The sequence below is a fragment of the Dioscorea cayenensis genome, chromosome 18, assembly GCF_009730915.1.
Source record: "Dioscorea cayenensis subsp. rotundata cultivar TDr96_F1 chromosome 18, TDr96_F1_v2_PseudoChromosome.rev07_lg8_w22 25.fasta, whole genome shotgun sequence".
NCBI classification, from domain to species: domain Eukaryota; kingdom Viridiplantae; phylum Streptophyta; class Magnoliopsida; order Dioscoreales; family Dioscoreaceae; genus Dioscorea; species Dioscorea cayenensis.
In genome coordinates, this window is record NC_052488.1 from 10,017,107 (window position 1) to 10,043,153 (window position 26,047).

The following is a 26,047-nucleotide window of genomic DNA, read 5'->3' on the forward strand; positions in this document are numbered from 1 at the left end:
TTGTTAAAAAGAGAAAAAAAAATTGCTAACAAGGTATTATTAACAAGGGTGTTGATAAAAGAAATAATCAATAATAATAAATGATTCGAAATATTTTGTGGAAGTTTACAATCCTCTATTTTGTTACATATATAATAATACATAAGAATTTGAACTTTGACAAAATTTATTTGTGCAAGCTTCTAGATATATAATTTAAATTATATTATAACATAAGTATTTAATAAACGGAATATAGGCTAGCTGATTTTTAAAAAACATTTAGTACTAAAAAAATGTGACGGCTATATATATAATATTTTGTAATTGTTTTTAGATTTTTGCTATAATAATGGTCATAGTAAAAGCACATTTTTTTTTATGGTGATGGACTAGAAAATTTTTAAATCTCCATTCTCCAAACTAGAATTTGGTGGAAAACCTACACGTTCATTTGCGCATGTTTCTCTTTAAAGTTTTTAACAAAGTACAAAGACAGAAATGCTTTAGTTACAATAAAACTATGATTCTCTAGTTAATTGCCCTGTTCTCCATCTAAAACATTATTTATTAAAAGTAAACTCACTTTTAAATTATAAAATAAAGAATTGGAAGTGTTAACTACACAGAACATATAAAAAAAGACAAGCAGCGACGGTAACCACTGCAACAGAATCCAAGCAGTATTCGAACAACTGCTTCATAAAAGCTCATCGACAATGTTCACACGTTGACATGACAAATATGATTGTTTGTGGCTGAGTGATGACTGCTGCAGGTTTTGAAAAAATCTTAATAATTTACCTTTTAATGTCCTTTAAATTTGGCTGAATAAGAATTTCATTCACATCTTATGCATTCATACAATATAAAATTAAAAAACAGTCTAATATAATAATTATTGATTTTTCGCCACCACTTCCGAGATCAAACTAACATTATTTTATACATTAAAAAAAAAGATTTCATTCGCTAGCTTGAACACAACACAATGGCTTGAGAGGGCGATCAACTTGCACAAGACCATTTCTGAATTTCCACAACACTTTTGACCTAGAAAGAATGTTTCAAATACATTGAAAATCTCAGTGAGACATAAAAAAAATGCAAACCAAAGCAGGATTTTGTAGGACATGACCAGAAAAAAAAAAAACAGTTCATTCAAGATCCAGCAACAGCTGCCTAACATTATTGTAACTTCAATAATAAATTTAGTAAATATAAGTGACCACAAGAACAGTGATCAAGCCTTACAATAGCATTTCAGTACATGCTCAATGAATAATAAGGCGAAATCAGGTACGCCAACACTAGACAGTGAAACCAATCGTTGAAGGAATTGAGCAACAAAGTGGGTAACGACTTCAGTCCAGTGATTCCATTTGTCTCAATGAATATAAAAATCAAAACCCATTGCTCCATAAGAAATGAAACCAGATTACTAACAAACCAAAACTTGCAACTCAAATAGGTGACGAGTTAGGACAAAGGAACTGGGCTCACTTTGCAAACCTCAGTATCAAAGCCACAATCCATGAGGAGCAACATCCAAGCTCGTTGCTGTTCTGAGAGTCGATCCCTAGGACCTTTGACTTCAACAAGCTTAGATTCACCTACATCCCTATCTCCATGAAAGCGCCATAACAACAAGTCCGGCATTCCACTGGACCAACTCCTGTAATCTTGCGCCAAATGCCTGCAAAAAGAGGCCAAACAATGCCCACCAATGCATGCTACAACAGTTTGTAATTCAGATAAGGAATGCCGCTCCCAATTGACTCCTCTGCAAGAGGTCCCCAAGTGTGATTTCCATGAACTTGTTAGGATTTCCTCAGCCTTGCCATCTTGTATCAGTTTTAGGAGAGCTTCAATGTGAAACTTTCTTGCAATATAAAAGTCATCCGTGTCAAGGTCTAGTGGTGCCATCTGCAAAATTGAACAGCATTTGAGTAAAGATAATATAGAAACTAATTATGGAAGAAATGAGCTCAATTTTAGTTGATAAAACATTTTCATGGAGTAATGATAAAATCTGGAGAGCATAAAATAACCAGAATCAGCATGAAATAAAACATGATAGATAGGGAGGAGCCTTGATGCTATCAGACGAAAGGCAAAGACACAATTGAAAAGGTGTACAAAAAGAAATGTTTAGCGAGGGTCGTATGATTGAGAACCAGACAACACTCAGTTTCTAGGGGCCAGACAAAATGAGAAATAAACAAGGCATAATCTTGAATGGCAAAATTCATTGCTTTCATTGCTTCAGTAGAGAAGCAAGAAGAAAATCATTTACAAACTTAAGCCACATTAAATTCTTGAGCCCTATATAGTAAGTGGTTCTTCACCTGAAACTTCGAACGAAAAACATTTGGCACGTCACTAAATATAATATCCCACATGAGAAGTCCAAAAATTGTCATCCAAATGCCACTTTCAGAATGGATCCCCTGCCAATTACCTCCATCTCCTGCATAATATTGCAAAGCTAGTTGCTCTACTCCACAGAGATCACCATCATAACCATAGAATATGTTCTTTGCACCTGTTCCACAGTTCAAAGGCCTTCCATTTATATTAACCTACCAAAGTACATTTAAATGACTGCTGTTAGCAAAACTAGAAAAGATTATGTATGATTTTGCACTTTATTTTCTTTTAAAAAGAACTTATGAGAATAAACAACTGCACTTAACGATAAACTCCAGATGGTACAGCAAACACTCACTTCTTTGATCTTTCTCTTCAGAAAGTGTGCACAATTTGGCACCCTCCACCGCCTTGGAGGCTTTGCTAATCGTACTATCCGTCTCTGCAATGCCATTTTTGAACCAGCACGAACCCAGGGATCCAATGCCCCTTCTTCAGCAACTGAAAGACTCTCATCAAGATGACCCAAATGCTCTAAATCAACAGAAAGCCTCAGCAACCAATGACCCCGCCTGCTGTCACAAGTAAATCTGCTCAGCAGCACCCTCAGAAGCCCGACTGCATCTTCATACCTGAAAAAGAACAAACAGAATCATATATCAGCCTCAGAATTACCTGTAGTCTTTCCGACAAATAGGCCCCATGAGCCTATTTTACCAATTCATCAAGCAAATGGAAATCATAGCATATTGTTCTGGTCACAAGGGAGGGCCAAACCCATAGGGAAGAGTAGAAATTGGCATATTGTAGTGAGAAATATAAGGTACATAAAAATCATGAAAATTGTAATTAGAAACAGTCCACAGTGCTTTGATCGGTATAAAATATGCATCATAATCACTTCAAGCCATAGAAAAACTCATCATAAAAATAATAAATATATTAAGATGAAAGATATAAACTGAACAAGAGAATGTAATGCCTCTGACGTGGACAATGGTCTTTGACATGGTCAGAGTAAACCGTTATAACAATAACCCTCCAGAAAAAACATTAGATGTTCCAAGCCTAAATTCTTGGTCAAGAATCTCTTCCATGTTATGTAGAACTGACTTTAATAACCTCCAGGCTAAATATAACAATAACTTTAATCAAGTGCATCTGCTTTTCATTCATACTAAAAAATACAAATAAAATAAAATAATAGATGAAGAAGAATATGCTTGCACAAAAAAAATGAAGAAAAACCTAAGAAATGATTGCATGTATCCAAAGTTGTGTTGTTAATCAATGCCTCGAGTATGTAAACGACTGATGTACTTCGATCTATATTGTCTGACTTCTTGCAAAGCATAGCAAATTTTAACAGCTTGCTGGAATTCTATTTGAAGACCAGAGAAATACCTTCTGAACTGTGAAAACAGCAAGGACTAAGTACATAGTGGGGGCATTTTTCACCTAGCCTGAACACAGCCAGTCTGTATAAATGCAAGCTTTGCAAATAATATGTAACACACTGCTATTTCCCATGTAAAGTGTAAGTCAGATTTAACAATTGATCTTCCATGTAATGCTATAGTTTTCTCTCCAACCCAAGTTTGGTTGCCATTCAGTTTGGTTGATGATTGTTTTATTGTTATATATATTTAAAGCCAACAAAAAAATTCTGGTTCAGATCGTAATAAAAAATCATATGGTTTACCTCACTACTTAATTAAAAAAAAAAGGTGCAATTTATATATAACATGTGAAATCATTGTTCCACTCATTATACCTATTTAAACCCACCTCTCCAAAACCTTCTCAGGAATTATTCATTTGCCATAATTTTATTCTTACACTCCTAAAATCACTCAATTAACAAAAAGTCAAGTCTTGTGTGCTTGCTTTATTTAGATTTCATTTATCAGGTTATCTGTTCATACTAGAATTGATTTCGTGCCAATGCCAGGCAAGAGGCTATGTGCTGATGTTGTCCTCGACAACACACTAGGTTTTCCTTCTCCAAACCTAAGAAAATTGCTGGACATAAGAGGCAATAGTCTAGAGAGATGAGATGAGACGGTCAAAACCATTGTTGGCCACTCTAAAAAGACTAATAGAAATCTTTCACAGGAGTATCAGGTGTTGTAAGGAACAGAGATTGTATGTGGAAGCAGATAAGCAAGAGGGAATCTGATAAATTGCAAATGATCAAGGGAGGAAAATGTAACTGAAATAGAAATATGCCAAGATATTGGAAGAAGACGTTAACATAGAATTAAATTTATGAACAAAAGCAAATCAATGAAAAGAGATGTTTATTGGTCTTTTAGGTTGCAGGAGAATAAATTAGAAAATTTGAGAAATGTTTGTCAATTAGTTCATGGCCCTCTCCATAGAAAAAACTCAAAGCTTAGCAACATTGTCAACATAAACCCCCTCCAAAATGGATGTAAAATCAAACCAAAGAAAATATTACCATGCACTGCTAGTTTATATGTTTCTCCACCATCAAAAGATATCCAAGTCAAAAATGTGTCTTGAGTTTTCACTAATCTTACCAGTTTCATAAATCTTATCATTTTCATCAAAAGTCACACTGGCACTACTTGTAGGCTAAAAACACAAATAGCCACTTCAAATATAAGGACTTTTTCTAACTGACAAGAGCAGCATATTGAGAAGGTAAATTCATCAACTAAGAGGGACTGAGTTAATCAGAAAGTTTAAAATGAAGGAGATTATGGCCGAAGAGAAAACCACAACAGGTTTGATGAAATTATGTAAACCATATTCCCTCGCTAGTTTGCTAAACCTGACAAGAACCATAGCTGTATAACCTATTTGTTTCGGAAATGTTTAAATAAATAGGTTTGGAAGACTCGGTTAACAAAAGTACATGCGTCTTCCATTATCAAGAAAATTGTACATGGTAAAGACCTCTTGAAGCAAAATAAGGAAGGCAATAACTCTGCTTCAATAAATGAAGAGGTAATAACATAATGAAACATAAACAGTCATTATAGTAAAACTAAATCATCTTGTGTGAAGTTAAAGGTGAAGGTGAGTCTTTTCTCCACCTGTTGATAAGAGACAAAGGTAACATAAGGCAAACTAAAATGCATCAAAGAATTAATTATCCACTCCACTTACTTTCACTAGTAAATCCACTTACAGGATTTAAAATAAAAAAGAATCAACTGAATATTAATATGCATATAACACGAATAATAAAGAACAAAATGCTGAAGTATAGTATGAAATTCTTCCAGAAACAACATCAACCAAGAGTGATACTATTAATATGCAGCCAGAAAATATGCTACCACCAAAAGAGAAGCACTACGTGGAACAATAAACTTAAATTCTTTTACACAAACACACTTGCCACAAGACATCTAAACATCTTCTCGGCCACACCCAAAAGGCCATCTAAACATGATCTTAGCTAGGCATGCATTAATAGATCTTAATGTTTCAAGAACAACACAGCTAAGTGATGCTTGCCAGTACTTTGATCTTCCAAACTAGATAAATTAATTGATATTTTCTTACCTTCGCTCATGTTCAAACACTGAAACACCCAAAAATAGCACTTTTGAGTAGACCCATGCAGCAGAGAAATGTGAGAAAAATTTTGGTGGAGAATCAGGAACAGAAAGCTGGATTTCCTTTTCAAAAGATTTGGGAATGCGACTATTGCATAGATTTATGCATCTTACTATCATTTCCAAATTGTACTCATCCAGTGACTGGTCCATTATTTGTGCAATCCCAAGGGCCTGGTCACATTATCAGACAATCAGTAAAGTTAGAAGCTAGGGAGAAGTCACCGGAGGTTCATGTAATGGCACCTCATCATATGCAAGTAAGTCATTTCGATCTGGAAAAATTGGTAGTGAAACACTGCATGTGTAATCTGGAAACCTGACTAGTCCCAGATTAACCAACAGAAAGGCTGAAAGATCCTGGTCTCCATTGAGGAAAAAGAGTCTCTGCGTGCACATATATGGCAATTAGTAAGATAGCATAAAGATCAACCATGACAGAAATGCTGACAAAATTAAGCAATCAGAAGCAGGTGTCACTGAAATGTAAAATCAAGCAATGAAGAGTATCGTAAGTTTCAGGCATGTTAACTAAATTTATTTCAAGAGACCATGTTTTCTCCAATATCTTTTACACAGCTATCATGATATGTTCTCTAGAAGCTGGCTTAATCAACAGACCAACAATATTTATTCTCACATGCTTTTCATGCCATAGAAGACACCCAAAAATTATTACATTTTTGGCATTTCCCTCATGAAACCTTGCTAAATTCAGTTAACAAATACGATGGTTGGCACTCTTGATTGCCATCATATTTAATCCACAAAATTATGCTCCTAAACTCCTAACAATATCTTTAATATTTATTAGGTCGCTTCAGTTGTCTTTAAGGAAAGAGAAAATACTGGCAATTAAAGTGAAATTTAAAGCATTCTTCAACTGAGGAATGGTTACCAGAAAATTACTCCCAACAGTGTCACAGGAAAAAAATAATAATAAAATCAAATCAAATCCTACAAATTAAACTTACTCGGATTAAAACTTTTCTCTATACAGCACAATCAACGCTAAGTCTTGATCAAGGACTTATAAATCATTAAAGTGAAAAGAAACAATCTCTACATCCTAAATGAAGAGACAAACGACACAAGAGCCAGTTGAACCATGTAGAAACTAGAGGTTTTTGATTGCCAAAACTACTTCTAGCTCACAATTCTACCTAACGCAACTGATATAAATGCCTTTAGAATGTCTTATTAGCTTTAATAGTGATAATCTACCATCACTTGTCTTTACCATAGAGATAACCATTCACCTTCGAATTTGAGTTTTCTACCAAGACACAGCTTGAACTTCACAATTATTTTTCATTATCCAATCCATCTTTTTATATCAACTATTGTACAGTTATAGGAATTACTTGAAAATTACAATCTTTTCAATTATGTAATGTACATGAAGCGGTTATCCTCTATCATTGAATCTCAAATCATAAAATTGTTAATGAACCAATATGTGGAGATGTGCCCACAATTAAAGAAATCACAAATGACTTAAGGGGCCTTTCAAAAGGTACAGGTGTACATTAAGGGGCTGTTTGGTTGACGGAATCTTACATTACCATTCAAAATAAAATTACTGAGAATCTAATTAGTAAGTTATATTGATGGAAATATGTCTAATTTTTGTTTGGTTGGAAAATGTGGCTGGAATGTAACATTACCATGTTTAATTAGGTGTGAATCATACATTACCAATTATCATTTTACTAAAATATCCTTACTTAATAGGTGTCAAATAGATTAAAGTTTATAACATTTACTCATGCAAGTATGAAAGTTGTTTAATAATAAATATTTGTTATTATTAAAAAAAGTAAATTTTAATATTAAAATATTTAATTTTTACTATAATAAATTTTAATTAATTCATTTTTTCAAAAAAAGTAATTAATTAAATCAAACTTAATTTTCCTCCAATTTAATTATTTAATATTTGAAAAATGTTTAATCTAAAATATTTTTTATCTTCAACAATTTTTTTATTTTTAAAATTTTTAAGAGTAAGGCTTTTGGGAATTATATAGAACTTGAGGGGTATTATAAGGAAAAAAATCACATTCCCACCTAAATATAAGATTTCCACCTCTTCAAGCAATACTCATATTTCTATTATTATTGGCCAAGTTATCACACTCCGGAAAAATGATATTCCCATTCTATACAACTAAAAGAGATAATGTAAGATTACTTGATCCGCATTTCGAGGTAATATGATATTACACCCAACCAAATGGAAAGCTAAAATTAAAATTTTAGATATGTTGGAATACTGGAAGATATTTTAGAATAGTTTTTTATTTGTAATTTAGTAACAAAAATCCCTTGAAATGGGGAACCATTTTACGAATTTTTTTTCCCAAATATTATTCTGTTTTTCATGTCCTACTTTTTGGTTTTCCATACAAAGTCATCGTACAATGTATATATACTCATTATTGAGCATAATGAAAAGTGGTAAAGAATTCATCCTTTGTTTATCACATGGTCTCAAAGCTTTAGGGCTAAACGACCTTGGGATTTTTTTTTTCTGGCCTTCATTACTGGTTTTTTAATGCTTTCTCTTTCTCCTTGTCACTGTTTTTTTTTTGCCCTAGTGCTGGTTTTCATAGCCAGGGTTTTTTTTCGTTCAAATCACTCCTCTTTTTATTATCCTATAATCTTAGACATTGCAGAAACAAGCAACCCCCTTAATCCGATGAACGGAGCTAGAAGGGTAACCAAAAAAAATCCAATGGCAGGTTCATCAACTCTCTACAACAAAACCCACTCCTCAAAGCTCGGTCACCCATACCCCACAACCTTCTGAAGAGACTAGTCCCAGCCACTTTAATTAGACTGAGATTGACAAGCTTCAAAGTCTATTAGGATCATTGGAGTAGCCTAGTGGCTTCTATTCATTAGCATTCGCTAGTAAGTCCTCTCATAGACTATATGCCTCAGATAGATTCATCCAAATTACTTGGGTCATTAACTCAGGAGCCATAGATGGCATGACATCTTCCTCAATCCATCTTACAATATATTCATCTTCTTCTAGAAATAGGAAAGTAGTTGTTGCTAATAGTTTAGTTACCACAGTGGTTGGTGTAGATCACATTCAGCTGAGTCAAACCTTGCTATTAAAAGATTTTTTTTCATGTTAATTTGTCCTAGCCTTTTATCTATCCACAAACTTGTGATATGAACTGCAATGCCTTGTTCTATTCTTATCACAATATATTTCAGGGCCAAGTTTCTGGAAAAGGCTTAGACTTTCTAAGGACAAGAGAGCCTCCACTAACTAGATGCATCACTGTGCATTCTCCTATTGTCAGGCATGTTTTCTCAAAATCTTGTTTATCATTTTTCAATAATTATATCCTCTGGCATAACCATTTTTGTTTTGCACATACTTCATTTATTGTTTTAAAGGTATATTTCCTTCTTTGTTCAAGCATGTTAATGGTAACGACTTTCATTGTGATATATGTGAATTTGTTAAAATACAAGGGTTTTCTTTGCAATAAGCCATAATAAAAGTCTTTTTCCTTTTTATTTGATTCACAATCAAATATAGGCCATTCTAGATTCCCAATATCACATGAACTCAATGGTTTGTTTCTCTCATAAATGATTGAACTAGAATCTCCTAGATTTTCCTCCTCAAACATAAATATGATGTAAGCACTATCGTTCCAAACTTCATTGCCATTATGCAAAACCAATTTGGTGTCAAAATAAAAAGATTCTGATATGAAAATGCAAGGAATTATTTTAACCACCTTCTTTCACCATATTTTATACAAGAAGCGAGAATTCATGAGCCATCCTACATAGATATTTCTCAACAAAATGGAGTTGCTAAGAGGAAAAATGATCACTTACTAAACCCATGCTTTGTTTCTTCAAAACCAAGTTTCAAAATCATACTGGGAAGAATCCATCCTCACTATAGCCCACATTATAAATCAACTACCTTTCAAAGTTTGAGGCATTTGAACCCTATGCAAATTCTTTCTCAATTTTATCCTAAGGTTCGAACCACAAATAATCTCATTCCTTGAGTCTTTGATTGTCCTGCTTTTATCTTAATTTCCCAACAAAAGTATGTAGTTGATCTCTTAAAGGAAACAAGTAAATTAGTATGTAAACTTGTTTTAACACCAATTGATCGCAATCACAAACTTGGAGAAGTAGATATAATTGTTAGATTTTATATTTTGGTACTAGTGGGCCCTATATAGGCTTAGGGGTCTTACACCAAAAAGTCTCAAGACTTAGTGGCTCAACTCCTGTACCTATATATAAACCCATTATACTTCTATCACACAACCGATGTAGTACTATATTTCTAACACCCTCCCTCAAGTTCAACTCGGTCGAATTTGCTCAGACTTGTACACCAGAGGTCTGTTTACCATGATTTGTACAGTACTTTGTGTCTCAGAAGTCCTACACACATGGGCTTGTACACTACTTGTGTCTCAGAGGTCCTACTCACATGGACTTGTACACCACTTGTGTCTCAGAGGTCTTTTTTTTTTAATATATATATTGGGCTCCACTATATTGCTCTAATACCATGTTAGATTTCATATTTTGGTACTAGTGGGCCCTATATGAGCTCTATATAGGCTTAGGGTTCTTACACCAAAAAGTCTCAAGACTTAGTAGCTCAACCATTGTACCTATATATAAACCCATTATACTTCTATCACACAACCAATGTGGTACTATATTTCTAACAAAGTAGATTAGGAAGGGTTCCAGAAATAGGTTGAGAAGCCTATATATTTGGCTCACACTCGGCAGGATATTACTTGTGCTATCAGTGTGTAAAGTTAGTTCATGTGCAGCCCTAAGGAAGTTCACCGACAAGCTGCAAACCGGATACTCCACTACTTGAAAGCTAATCCGGAAGTAGAGCCTACACCGATGCAGACTACACAGGATCTCCAGTAGATGCATTCCACAACATATTACTGCACATTCCTAGGTGACAATGTGGTCAGGTGGAAAGTAAGAAACAAAATGTGGTAACTCAGTCAAGTGCAAAAGCAGAGTTCAGGGCTATGGCTTAAGGTGTGTCTTAACTATTGTGATTGAAAACTATCCTTAAAGACCTTAAGATAAAGTGGGAGGAGCTCAGTCAAGGGCAGAAGCTGACTTAACGGTTATGACTCAAGATGTGTGTGAGTTATTGTGCTTAAAAAGTATCCTTGAAGACATCGAGATAAGGTGGAAAAAGACTATAAGGCTATACTCTGATAACGAGTCTACCATCAATATTGCTCATAATCCTATACAAGATGGCAGGATAAAGCACAACAGGATAGCATGTCCAGTTCTACCGCAACATTATCAATAACAATCAAATTGTCTATCTCGAGAAAACTTCGCATAGAGTCGGGATTTAACTACGGTCTATGGGCCATATTTAAGGCATAAGATCTGACATAGATTTATTTTAGGCCTATAGAAAAGACATAATTTCTGTAATGCTAATGTGAATTATATTTCATAAACCTACATATCACAAGTAAATCATTTTCTCTATTGAACAAATAAGTTCAAACCTGATGGCCAGGACACAAGCCCAACCCCGTTTTGGAGGTTCTCCATCAGAGCTAGACACAGAAATATACGTCCAATTAGCCGAGGAGATGAAATTTATGTACCCAACTTACCTTGTCCTCATAATTATTAACAATCAATAATAGGTACAAATGTTACTCCACTTAACTCTTCACTATAAAAAACACCACACATTAAGAACAATCAACCCTTGAACAGGTAATAAAATTGCCAAAGTAAAAGTTTGCACGTAAGAAATGTTGACAACCTGCTAATAATAATCATTGCCACATCTAACAAGTATCAGGCTTTAATGATGAATTAAGGCTAATCTACTGGATCATAGACCAATTATAAAGGATAACAATTAATATATATTTTAGTGTATGTAACGAATTCAAGAGTTTAAAATAAATAAAACAGATATGTAGACCAATCTATCTAAAAGTTGCATTATTTGTAGAAACTCTTATTTTTATTATGGATGTAATAATACTAAGTAATGGCCTACACATATCTATTAAACTTAATAGGCAAGAAAACTGACAAGGAAATAATTCTATCAATATGATTCATTGAATGCTTATTCCATAACTTTAAAAAATGAAGGACCACCATTTTATCACCTGGACACGCCACAAAAGCATCTCAGCCATGGAAGAGATCTTTACACAAGTTCCTGCCCATTCTAAAACTCTCTTTGGCAAATATGGACTGCAAAGAAAATAATCAAAATCTAAGGATATAGGTTCAGGGGAATTAAAAGTAACCCTTTATCTAGCAACGAAAAGAAAAAACAAAACCTAAAGCAGAAGAAGATAGCATCAAACAAAAACTAAAAAAAAAAATATTTACCATCTTCCATTTATGTATGCATGATATACACGGTTACAAATGTCCTTCCTTCGTGCAGAATTGACTCCTTTCTGCTGATTTACCATAGAACAAAAGCAACATATATATAACTTAAAGGTCCTTAAAAAAATATTAAAATATAAAATACAAATAAACATCAAATAAAAGACAAAAATAAGCCAATTCTCATAAATTTGATGCATGGAAATGCGGTATGGCATATTTGGCTTCCAAAATTGACCCAATCATTTGTCTTGAGAAGCATGAGAATTTGGTGGTCAAGGCAAGAATGCATAAAAGCAAATAATTTGAAATACGCTCCTACAGATCTGTAATTGATTGTACCTACCGATATTTTACTGAGGAAGGGTGATAATATCTTCCAGATTAGGTCAGAAACTCTAACCTTCTTTTTGTTGTATTACCCTCCATTATGGTTGGATTGCTTTAAAAATGAGTTGCTCATCATGTAAAGTTTTTTGAGAAGAAAGAGTTAGACCTATACAATACATTCTCAACATTAAGAAGGCTTTTCCTCCTCATGGTCAAGTCTAGTCTCAGACTAATCCCTTAATAAAAAAACTACTGCAACTCATTTTGAGTATAATGTTAAACTAAATGTGCACAATGGTACAAAAATAGAATGGAAGAAATGTTGATACATTTAGGGGTCTTTGAAATAATCAATTGGAATTCTTGCTTTACCAAAAATTACTTAGTCAAGGAACTTCTACAAATAAAAGTGAATTAAAAGCGTAGTTAAACACATCTCAAGTTTTGGAGAACTATGGAAGTGGTTCTCCAGAACCAGCACAAAGCTTCATTATACATGGCCCGAAATTCTTATCTTATGTATTCCTTTGTACTCCTTTAATGTTCATGTAATTTATTCAATTCAATGGTATTGAATGATCCAGCTCTAGTTTCTGGTTAGGCTAGCTAGATGGCTACATACGAATTAGCTAACCGGCGATTAGTAATGATTCCAACTTCATGTAGGTGACTTGTAGCCTAAAATCCGAACTGAGGATTGGTTTTGGGGTTAACTCACCCTCATGGGATCGCTGCCCTTTGTCCCACCCATTGTAGCATGCACTAGTTTGTTTTGTTTTTTCATAAACCAAAAGGTTTATTAAAAAAGCAGAACAAATAAAGCTTTGGCTTAAGACTACTCATTTCAAATTCCTACTTGAGACAGATGAGAAAAAACCTTCCTGTCCGATTTTTAAGGGGGGACCCAATCTTATAGGAACCTATCTTGATTTTTCTTTTGCTAGGCCAATATCTAGAAAACCAACTTTCTTATGATTACGAGGTTCATTCAGGTATGAAATCCAATCCTAGAAATACAGGATCCGATTTTTTTTTTACTAGTCAAAGCTTTGATGAAGAAGAAAAAATAAAAAAAAAAAAATCAATAGAAGTTACTAGCTAGAAATTTAATTTCTAAAGATTTGGTTGTAAATAAATTAGTATTAACTAGTAATAATTAAGTAATCAAACTAGCATCCTACTATCCAAATCTTAGTATTGTCCACAGGGATGACAAAACTCAAGCCGACCTGCGGATTCCAACTTGAACCACCCCGATTGGGCTTGTATTTTTCCTAGAGAGTGGGGCAAGATTTTTTGTGGGGAATGCATGGCGGACCAATTTCAGTAAATCCTTACCCCGCCCTGCTGCAATAAAAAAATTACTTATATGTTTCTATATATATAAGTTTTTTCCCACCACTCAATTATAATAGTTGTCTGTTTTGATTATACTTATGTATTTTGATAGTCTATTAATAAAAAAATAATAATAAATCATTTATTAATTTCTCTCAATATTTTCTTAGAATTTGAGATGAATGTTGGAGTTGTTGTGTTATTTATATATCTAGAAATATTTTTATTTAATTTGGTATTATAAAGTTTACCAATGTAAATAAGCTAAAAAAGTTAAAATATCTATTTTTATTGGAAAAAAAATTACAAGCGGGGTAAGATGGCACCCGGTGGAGCTGAAGCAGAATTACGGGAGGCGGTTATGGTATTGAGAAGATTAAAAATAAAACAAGGTAGGGCGGGGTGCAAAGCATGGTATGTGGTATGCCAAGGGAAGGGGGAAGCCATTGCCATCCCATATTGTCCAAGTCACTTCCTTTTTTATTCAAATCATTTCCTTTTTCTTCTTGCAATTGTTGCTCAGGATGCCCTATCTTAGCTTCTAGGTCTATTTCTTAGTTCAAGATCTCTCTTTCTTATTAACTGGAATTAGGGGTGAGCAAAACCGGGTACCCGATCCAATTTTCTAAATTGGATTAAATACCCAGTTTTTCAGATCAACAAAAACTCAACCCATATCCATTCCAGTTTAAACCGGATACCAAAAACGGGTACCGGTTTAAACCGGATCGGATATCGGATATTCGAATCGAAATTGAAGTTTTACCTGTCTTACAAAATATTTTTTATACAATAACACTACATAAAAAACAAATATGACAAACTTATAACTTACAAAAAGGATTAAAATCTTATATTATTCTCTATAACAAAAATTATAACAAAAATAATAAAAAGTTTTATCCATCCTAAATAGTACAAATATCTTCTTATGCATCAGACGTCTCATCAATAATGAAGGTTAGAGAGAAGACATGGGGAGATGAGGACTATAAGAAAGGAATTAAAAGAAAAAAGAATATAACTTTTTGGATTAGGGAATTGGATTTTTACTTTTTATCCCTTATAAAATTTAAATTTATTAATATATATATGCATAACTCTTAAATTGATTAGATTAGCGACTTACATTTTTATATATAGATAAACATAACTCATTAAAGGGATTAGATTATGAATTTTGATTTTTTACTTTTAACCCATGTAAAATTTAAATTTATTAATATATATATAAGAATATATTGAAAACCGGATCGGATTCGGGTACTCAATTTTTGTTTTCTCCCAACCCAGATCTGATCCGGTTTTCATCTTAAAAATTCGGATCGGTACCCGATCCGTAAAAAACATATCGAATACCCGTAAAATTCAGGTCAAAAAATCAAACATTAAATCAGACCATGGGATTCGGATTTTTTTGCTCACCCCTAACTGGAATCAAAGAATTAGTAGATCTATGTATCAGGTAGTTCGATTTCCAGTTTGATCTAAACCTTTATTGTCTGTGAAAGAATTGGGAGGCGGTACTACTATTACATGCACTTGTTTCTCTTCCTATAGATGATCCTACTTATAATTGAAAATTTTTGACTCTTTAGCTAAGTGCATAGTTCACTTTCGATAACACCATTGGACAACTTTTAATTGCATTCATTGACACTTCAGTGCCGTAGTTCATCTTTGGTCTTACATGTCTTTTATGATGTGTATTAGGCTGAAGGTACAACAACTTACTGATGTATTTATTTAAATGATTCTTTGGTTTCTTGAGGCATATATCTCCCTATGGATTAATAGAAGAAGAGGCATGGATAACTAAAAGAGTCGTTTTTGTGCTTCTCTATCTTCTTTCTCTTCTTTCTCTCATTTCTCTTGCGTCTCATGTGATTAGAACATTTTTACTACTTATTATTACTCATTAGAAGAAATCATCAGCTTTCTCATCGATCATGCTTGAATGAGAAGATATACTCATTGTACTTTGGAAGCAGCCATCCTATTCATCCCTATTAGAATAACTGACTGTCCCACATTGGTTAAGTTAGTAAAAACTAATATGAACATATAAGTCTGGTTCTCTCTTCCTATTAGCTTAAGCTTTTGAGTTGAATCTAGTATATTTGGTTTGTAGCTAACATTATCCACCATGGATTTAAAGATCACAAAAGATATACATTCAGGGTTTAACAATAACTGCCAGCATGTGAAAGTGATCAATCTAAAATGTAGAAGAAATACAAAATGCATAGTTTAGAATACAGAACATAACATTGGAAGGCCTAGGATAATACTTTGCACAAGGTTGAAATGTGCTAATAAACACAAGATAGTAGATAAATAGATTTCCCATTCCTCAATTCTCCTTATAGACTGACAGTACATATATAGCCATGAAATTAACAAACTAACAAAAATAAAGATTAAAACTAAGTACATAAAATAAAATAGACTAACTCTGACAAGACATAAAAAAATATGGTAGCAAATTTCATACTGAACAATGAGAAATTTAACTGACTGCGTTGACAAAAGAAAATTAATATAGGGATCCAAACCAGAAAAAAAAAAAAAAAAGATTGATTGGATATCTGACCCGTATCTGTCCACATATTAGCTAATAATATGTAGTCATCAGAAGTCATATGCAGTATAGGATCATAAACCATGGTGGCCTCCAAACTATAAAGGAACCATCCACAATGATCCCAAATAAATAAAATAAAACAACAGTAATCCTCACAATAAAACTTCTATATATGAACTTTCTCAGGTACTAAGGACAAATACACACAAACAAAAGAAAAGGGGGAGGGGAAAGTAAAGTAAAAAAAACAGAAAGTAAGCTGAAGATGAATTAAAAGGGGTTTCTACCAAGAAAATTGAACAAATTATTGAAATAAAGGGAAGAAATACGAGTGACACGTAAAGGTAAAAATTATTCACCAAATGTATAGGCAAGAATGTGGAGACAAAGACACATGATAGATGCCAATTTTCTTATTTGCATTTCTTTGTAGTTCCACATTAATATTTTACACAACAAGCATAATTTTTCATCAAATTCCGTCCCAAGAACATACTCAGTAGTGCAATCTATTATTGATGTTGATGTTACTTAGAGATCTACCTTGAAACTGAAAAAAAACCCATCATGAAAAAGAGTTCCAGATTGTAAAGCAAACCTTACAAAGTTCCAGTTTTGAAATCTCTCGTATTTCAGAAGCAGACAGCACATCAAGAACATCTCTAATATCATTAATCGAGGGGGCCTCGCTGAGAGGGAAAGAATCAAAGTAACCAGCCACTGTAGATGCGATAAAATATAAGAAACCAATCAATGGCATAGGTAAGATATTGATTACAAAGATAAAAAGGGGCAAAGAAACCCACACTGCAATTCCAGAATTGCTTTCTTAGGATCTGATATTTCAGGGTAAGAAATATTAGCCATCCGAAACCATGGACCTACACAAACAAAAACATAATCCAATAAACTGCACACTGCTAGGTATAATAAAAAGGGATTACCCCAATAGATGTTGGCTCAAAAGACCAATATGTATTAGCATAAATAAGGATGCTGGCAATAAAATCCACAAATCCAAAATAAATGATTTCATGGGAATAACAAATTTTAAAAACAGGAAATTTATAAACCCTGTAAAAAATAATTGAGCAAACGACCACAGTCCCAGTAAATTTAGCAATATGACCTTGTTCTGAACCAACAACAAGCCACATCAGCAAACATGCTGACTAGGTCTTTTTGAATGAACATAGCATTTGGAGATGCCGGGCTCAGCTTAATCATTTACAAATAGTAACATTTATGCATAGCTTCTCTACTGCTACCATAATGTATAGCTGTCTCAGCTTCTGTCCTCCATTTCAGTGAGCAGAATCAGGTTCATTTATTAACGCTGACAGGAAATAAAGAAGTTATTTGACCTTCACTAATAGGGAAACATTTTAAGCCATATTAAAACAAAATTTGATGGTAGTTTCAAATTAACATATTTGGGCATCCCTTCCAAGCACACAGTGAAGACAATTCAAAATTGATTTAGGCCAGAAGATGACAATATATTTATGACACTAGACCACATAGTGTACATAAGAAAAGGCGCATGGAACCAACCTTTACGAGTATAGAGACGAACAAAAAGCCTTTGGGCATCATCAGATAATAAGTTAAATGATCCTGAAGCAACACAACAACCATTAACAAGTTACACTAACTGCAGGAATTAACTGTCAATAAAGATATATCAAGAACAGAGATACCTAGAAATGATGTTTCTTCATCAACAAAGAGATGGAGATGATTATGCAAAACATATTGAACTAGTAAGCGGAAATTTCGTTGGTAACCAGGAGTTTTTGCATGATCAACCACCCGAACAACATCACGCCATAATAATTTAAAAGTTTCTCTATCAACAGATTCCATCGAATTATCTTTGATCACCATTTGACAAACAAGTCGAATAGGAACAGCACCATGAGGATGTTTAGGAAGAGATGTTATAGATCCCTGCAAAATTGTAAGATAGAAATTATCAGGGAATTAATTAACTATCTTCTCAGATGATCCCACCTCACGCAAATTGCAGTCCATAGCTAACTTGCACTTTGATATGACAAGAATAGTAACGAATTTCAGGTTCTAAAAATTCCATTAGGATCACATTAGATATCTATTCTTAAAAATGTAATATCCAAATGTAACTAGGATACATGTTAAATAAACCGAGCCAACAAACTTATGACCATACTACTAAGAAAGCTAAAATTAAATAAAATGAAATCATTTTTTTTGTTAATAGGCATAAATTTTTTTCTTTGCTTTCTCAGAAAAACATCGCACAAGAAATTTTTAACCTTTTCAGCATGAAAAGAAATCAAACCTTAGCTTATGTTGAGTACGTATACAAAAAAATAGTTTATGACCTAAATGAAAATAGGAAAGGATTACAACAAAAATTAAGTATAACGATAAAGAAAAGAAAAATATAAAAAGAATAATACAGGTTAATAGTCATTTAAAGAGAAATTTGCACCATGCACCACTCTATACAAACTCATAGATGAAAGCAATTTTTTTTTTAACTAGCAATTTTTAACATATGAAACAAAACCAATGTTATAAACTGATTTTACTATGTTAACATAAAAATCCATCCATCTCTTGGGTTTGGCGCCGAGCTTGGTCAATGACGCAGATGATAAGGAATTGTAACCAAATGTGACGGTGATGATGGGTCTTCTCAATGTTGTCCAAAACACTTCCTTCTTCCAGATCAGGGGCCATACTCATCCTGAAATTCTTTAAAATAGATTCTCCTCCGGTCACCATTCTTCATCAGACAGGGATCCCTGCAATCAATTCATAGAAACAAGAAGACGTGTCCGAGCCTTTAGCTCAGGTGATGCTCCAATACCTAAGTCGAATTGGCTTTTACAAAAAAACGAATTGAGCATTTTGAGAAGAGAATTGAGTTTGTGGTCTCAAAGTTGTCCTTTTTCTTCTTTATCTTGGTGGTGATGATCCCCCTCATATAGGCTTTCAGCTTCACTAACTTAGTTTTGCAGCCTCTTAAAGTCTTATTCTCTCCCATCAGCATGACAGGCAAGATTTGAGACCTCCAGAGGCTCATTTTTCCTCTTTTAGATGGCAGGGCGGATCTTACTGCTTTTGGAGATTCCATCTCCATCATTAGATGGACGGGAGAACCTTACCGCTTTTGGAGATTCAACCACATTGTGGGATAGCTAGGAGGGTCTTGGCACCTTTGGAGGCTCACCCCCTCCCCCATTAGATGGCCTCTCACTATGATTCCAATCCTAGGCGTAGATCTAGGCACATATCAATGGTTTAGATCATGCAATGTGCAAAGATACTTTCCCTCATATCATATCACATAGACATTTAGAACTAAATAAATTGATATCATGAATATTTCATCTTATTCCTTATATTACATATAGAATTAGCATGTTTTTTATTTTAAATAATATTTACAAATTTATACTTAGAGGTGTAAAATGATTATATTTTGAGAATAAGTTGATGATAAAATGATTTCATTAGTCAATAAACCCAAATTATCAAATCTGACTGAAAATCAATTGTCTCTTTAGCATACAGCTTATAAGATCAATTGATCTGGTTCAGTTTTGAATATGACATAGCCAAAATTTTTGACTATGGAAATTTTAACCTAACACACAAAATGCACAGCCTATGATACAAAGATATATTCAGCCACTTGCTCAGCGACACTAGAATCGTAAAGTCCATGACCCACTGAACTCCTAACGAATGAACAGCAAGACACGTAAGAAAACCAAGGATTGAAAGGGTATTACAGCAGTCAATATGAGATTGATGATGAGAATCAGATGATTCCATATGCAAGCATTGAATGGTGCACAAGCATGAAAAAATATAGATAATGGTGTACAACTTTCAAGTTGAAGGATTAATAGTAGAATCATCTGCTCAGAGCTAAAATAGGGTAGCAACAAAAGCTTACGGCCAAACTGGCAACAAGACAATCAAAAAGCGGGCAGATAGGCATCACAGCAAAAGATGTCTAGGCATGATTACCATCCTAAAATCTGGATTAAAAGATCAGGTTGATCAAACAACTAAGAAATCACAGAGAATGTATTGCAACCATTTTTGTCAGTTCTTCAAGGTAGATAAAATAACATTTGGCAAGCAAGATAGAGTAGCCTATTCTTGCTTGTTACTTTCTGCATACATGAGAGCAGATACCATAATTTCTGCTGCTAATTTGGTTGAACATACCACCATATATTTAAATAATGACTCCCAATTTTGCCAGTAAAAATCAATTAGATACCAGCCAAAGAAATGTTAGTTGAGCTTAGGTCAAAATGGAAAGCTTAAGTTGATAAGATGAGAAACATGGGCTTATACATTCATACCCACATTTTACAGATTAACCAAACTGGTACTATGAGAATCTCTAATAAGAGCTATTGATCTGTGTTATTTTCTTTTTTTATTTTATTATATTCAGATGTTGCGAGAACTAGTTAAATTAGCTCTCATACCAGGCTACATGCTAACCATACACACTTTAGTCATTCATATTCATACTTTACTAAATTAAGCAATTTGAAGTGGCAGGATCTCTAATAAAGTAAACTTGGTTAAGTAAAAAATTACAATATGCTCCATGCTTAACAAATTTACCAGAAAATACAAAATGGCCCCCGTTGAAGTGTCGGTTTAAAACCAATTCACTCATTAGGCAACAAATGAGATAAGAAAACATGGTCAAATGGTTAAAGACAATGGTATATGCAGTTTACAGAGTTTATAAATACAAACAACTAATGCTTCCTTTTACCCAAAACAATCATGCATACCATATTCAATTTTAAGAGAATTATTGCACATGTATTAATCTACCTGCTTCATCAAATGCATAAATTGGATGGTTATGTCATGTGCCTCTACCTGGCATTTTATTTTATTTTTGTCAATTAGAGGAGACAAACATCTAGCCAATTCACGAGGCAAATATCCAAGCGTCTGTTCAGATTCAGCATATGCATAATACACCTACATGAGGGAAGTCAGACCATTTATGTTATAGAATGAATATGTATTTGAAAGGCCAAGCAAAAGGCAAGCAAACCTTGATGGCATGTATGTCGTTGGAATTCTCTGAATCCCTCAACACAGAAAGGCTGGCACCGTGCCGCAACTCGATATTTTGGTGAAATCTACGGCCAACAATAAACGTTTCAAGTGTCTCCACAAAGTCAGAATCTTCAGCTTCATTAGAACCAAGTCTGGGAATCTTCAAGCTTTGGCAATGCATGTTAAGACTTGGTAGATCAACTCCATGATGAGGGATAGTTCGTTCATTAACTATATTTTCAATAGATGCAGCATCAGATGTATCTATATCACAATGAACATGGCCAAGCGAGTTTGAGGAAAATTGATTTCCTCCACAATTTTGGACAGAAGCAAATTCAACCAACACATGATTGTTACTAGATTTATTAGCACAATTACTTTCATTGGCCTTCTCATAATTTGCCTGATAGCTTGAATTAGTTAAAGGGGTTGTAATGCTTGATTTTGGGCAAAAGTTGAATTGAAGAAGTGTGCTTTGAGTCAACTTTCGCTTTTTCCCTGTGGCTAGGCATGAATCTGCAAGCCATTAGTGTTCAAAATGTTAAATATTTAACATCAGGGAAAACATCTACTAGTACAAGTATTGACAGCAATAAAGAATTTAAAATTGAAAAGAAACAGTCATTGGTCTAATCTCAATAAAAAAAATAAAAGAAGAAGAAATGAAGATGGCTCTAAATGTTCAGCTTCTATATTATTCTTAAATATTAACTAATGTTTTGTTATGCATATATTGCTACCACCAAAGTGGCAATGGATGATTATTCTATGTATAGCAAGCCATATCATAGCCAATCCTAAATGTCTTTAAAGTCTCTTATACATCTTTCTTTTATGAAGAATGCCTAAGCATTGACTCCAAGGCACACGATATGACACAAAATTGTTAAGAGGTTGTTTCAACTCCTCATGGCATAGCTGAAAATAAAAATCAAAATATGCAACTATACAAGCATTTAAAAAGTCTTGAAATAAAAGAACTCACTGGATTTAAGGACATTTCACTATTTCAGCACAGGGTAGGCTATGTTAGCAGAATTTACAAGTATTATGTAGAGGATTTCTCCTCCTTCTTCTTTTGACCCCTGACCCCTTGCCCCTTCTTTGTATTAAGTTGTAAAATAGGTGCTTCTACATAACAAATATATAACTATACTAAATGTATGTACCAGAAGTCAACTCTGAACTGTTATTAGAATTTGATAGAGTGGAAAAATTACCTGAGGGTATTATTCACAGAAGAAAATGTCCCAAATAGGCAGGACTTTTTTTTTCAAGGAAATAATAAATATATATCTTTTATAAGAAGCTTCATCCAAACAAAGTCTAATCAAAAGCCAAAGAAAATCTGGCCAAAGCACAAAAATCAAAAAATAAAAATAAAAAACAACATGCGTAAAATCCAGATTTGGACATAAGAAATAATTATTCAATTTCCTTTGTATATAACTCCAGTAGTTTTCATTATTAACAACCCAGCCCATGAGTTAAGATACATGCTACTTTCAAAAGTTTATGCGCAAGTCATTCTTGAGTTCATCCACAAGCCAAGGGCTAAAATAATAGAAATGTTCTTTGTGGTGCCCCAAAAAATATGAGCTAGCTTAACAGCACTTCAACAAATTGCTCACGATCCTAAGGTGATGTTTATTTGCTCTAAAGTGGTCGGAAGTAGGGAAATATGTGCAAGTGACACTTCCCTAAAGTGGTTGTAAGTTAATATCACTTCCAATAGTTATGATGTTCATCTTGCAAGAAAAGAAAGAAATCCTCAAGTGGGAGGAATTGGGGGAAAGTAAGCTTATATAAGAGCTCAATTAGTGAGTGCATTTCTGAATCATAAAAAATAAAAATATAAATATAATAATAATATTATTATTAATATTAATATTAATATTAATAATAATAATAATAATAAAGCTGAACCAGGGGAAATGTCACTCTCGAAGGAAGTCAGTCCACTTCAGTGACTTCCCCACCACTTTAGGCAGAATGAACGGCTCCTAAACATGACAAGCATGGCCTTGTATAAGTTAGACACATTTACTAGAAGAGCCTTGTCATGAAGCTTGAATTTGTTCTTTCAAGCATGGCAAGCTCTAATCCAAATGCCCAAGATATTAGAGTTGGTCAATTTAATTCTGTAATAAATGTGGAGCAGCTCTGAGAGTGTGGAAGAAGTGCAACTATAGTTAATCTATCCAAATTCATACAAAATCAACATGTTCTTTTTCTAGCAGTCTCTATTCCAGAGTTATTCTAGACACTAAATATGCTATTTCTGCAAAATGCTAACTATGATAATCTTGACATCATGTTTAGCTTTTGAAGATGGATCATCTCACATGTGCTGCACTACAACTCAACTTTAGTGCAAGGTCTTCACTGTGAAGCTAATTGGTCCTGAGTTCTAACACTAAATCTCTAAATCTCTAAATCTCTAATCAACTGCTTTCCTAAGCGCAAATACGACAAAGGCATAGGTTACGTGCCATTTATTAAGCTATCACCATGATAGCACAGTCTCTATATTATGTTTCCATCAAGATAAGTATTAACTAATAGTCCAAATATCTTCAAACTTGGTGCTGAACAGGTATGAAACATGCATTTTCTGCACAAGTTTGCAGGCAATAAAAGTTATAAGCATTCCTTAGTGATGCCCTCCACTCTTTATATTGTCAAGATCTTTTTAAACAACCTATCAACCTCAATCTTGCTTTTATGATGAATTTACATTTTGACATGGACACAAGATATTTCATCCCTTCACTTCACTTGCATAGAGGTCCATCATGCAAAAATCAATATGTACGATCCTAAGGTTCTCAAGCTTTAGGTGTCCTAAAATTTATAAGTATGGATTAAAGAAAGACACTGGAAAGAGTATCAAGCAAAACTTGCACAAAAAATAGGTTCAAAACCCAGCACCATATTTAACTTGCTACCAGAAAAGCTAAAACAAATTTTCTTTGAGATTGTCATCCTGCAAGGACATTCATATGACTCAACAAACCGTAAAGCACATAGAAGCATGAAGTAGTTTCCTTCTCAAAATCTATCAAGCAATATATTTGATGGATGAAATGAACCAAATAAGGTTATGTAACTAAAATGGTATATCAACCTAGAAACCATCTTACTTGAGAAGTCTGACAAGCAGCTAGTACCAAGAAGATCAGGTCGTGTGCTTAAAAAGACTCCAAGATACTTGGACTGAGGCAACAGACGCTAAGCAAGACGCATGTAGTTGGTCAGCAATGGCCATGCTGCAACGTTGGGATTTGTTTATTTAAGAATTAGTCAATTAATCATGTTTGGGTTGTGAATAAACGTGGCTATTCTTGTGCGAACCAACTAGTCGTTTCCTTTGCTTCAGAAGGATTGTTGAGCCTTGCAAGTTGCATGTATTTATATTTCCATGAGTTGCAACAAAAGAGCATGCAACATTCAGTAAACACTTCAATATGTCCTCACCAAAAGCAGAATACCAACTTGAATTAGCTTAGACTGGGCCATAAAAAGTTTCTGTATTTTCAAGTCCTTTTTAAAAACTAGTGCAGCATCATACTTTTTTTCCAATCAATAGTAGGCTATTTAATAGATCTCAATTTGCACATGGATCATTGAAATTGAATTTTCCATAATTGATGCAAGAAGTTTGTTTAAACCAAGAAGTACCTAAATGAGAATTGATGATACAATCAGTCCCTCGAATAGAACACCCGCAAACAGGGCAGGAAACCCATTCCACATCATATGGAAGGTCCCCAGGTTTCTCAGAATGTGCAGCTGCAGAGCAGGCCTCCAATGACGCTTTATTCTTGCCACTGCTCGAATCCGAAGCAACAGACTCCTGAAAAATAGATCAAGAAACAGAAATCAGTGCTTCGACGAGGAAAGAGTCATGGAAACCAAGCAAGAGGGATGATTACCAGGAGAAGCCATAGATTGGGAGGAAGGATCCTCCTTCGCTTACCGATAAGCCTGATCAGACTCTCCCGACCCGAGAGCATGGGCACCATGCCCGATTAATGTTTCAAACAGAAACTAATAGTAACGCGGTAAACACTAGACAAATGCTAGTGCTCCTCTACCGAGCTCGAGCTTGTTTCCAGCCGGGGTGGCAAAACTCGCACTCGGCTCATTTTCGCTGGTGAGCGGCGGCGACTTTCTTGGAGAAAATCGGCGGCAATGACTCAGCGAGGCGGAGAGAGGAAGATTTGATGGGAAATTTTGCATAAAAGTATCTCAGATTTAGATAAATTAAAACTCATTTCAAATTTTTTTTAAATAGAAATGTAGTTGGCATCGTCATTTAAATATTTTAATTTAGTTTAAA

The 26,047-nt window shown here is 34.1% G+C and overlaps 1 protein-coding gene across 4 annotated transcripts; it reads right to left on the bottom strand.

Moving 5' to 3' along the window:
* Positions 1 to 992: 992 nt before the first annotated feature.
* Positions 993 to 25,945, bottom strand: LOC120282019 (fanconi-associated nuclease 1 homolog). 4 transcript variants are annotated; one of them, XM_039288730.1, is made up of 15 exons: positions 25,641 to 25,944; positions 25,387 to 25,561; positions 21,698 to 22,221; positions 21,517 to 21,621; positions 18,309 to 18,558; positions 18,163 to 18,225; positions 17,415 to 17,489; positions 17,207 to 17,328; positions 12,354 to 12,424; positions 12,125 to 12,212; positions 6,186 to 6,326; positions 5,887 to 6,113; positions 2,708 to 2,981; positions 2,328 to 2,561; positions 993 to 1,905 (listed from the first exon to the last, which is right to left on the bottom strand). In XM_039288730.1, exons 1-15 carry the CDS (start codon positions 25,728 to 25,730, stop codon positions 1,459 to 1,461), a joined length of 2,886 nt encoding a protein of 961 aa, XP_039144664.1. In that variant the 5' UTR covers positions 25,731 to 25,944; the 3' UTR covers positions 993 to 1,458. The 4 variants fall into 4 exon arrangements, with proteins under 4 accessions (XP_039144664.1, XP_039144663.1, XP_039144665.1 ...); XM_039288729.1 differs by having other exon boundaries at positions 12,354 to 12,427; XM_039288732.1 differs by having other exon boundaries at positions 1,758 to 1,905; positions 2,441 to 2,561; positions 12,354 to 12,427; positions 25,641 to 25,945.
* Positions 25,946 to 26,047: the final 102 nt, after the last annotated feature.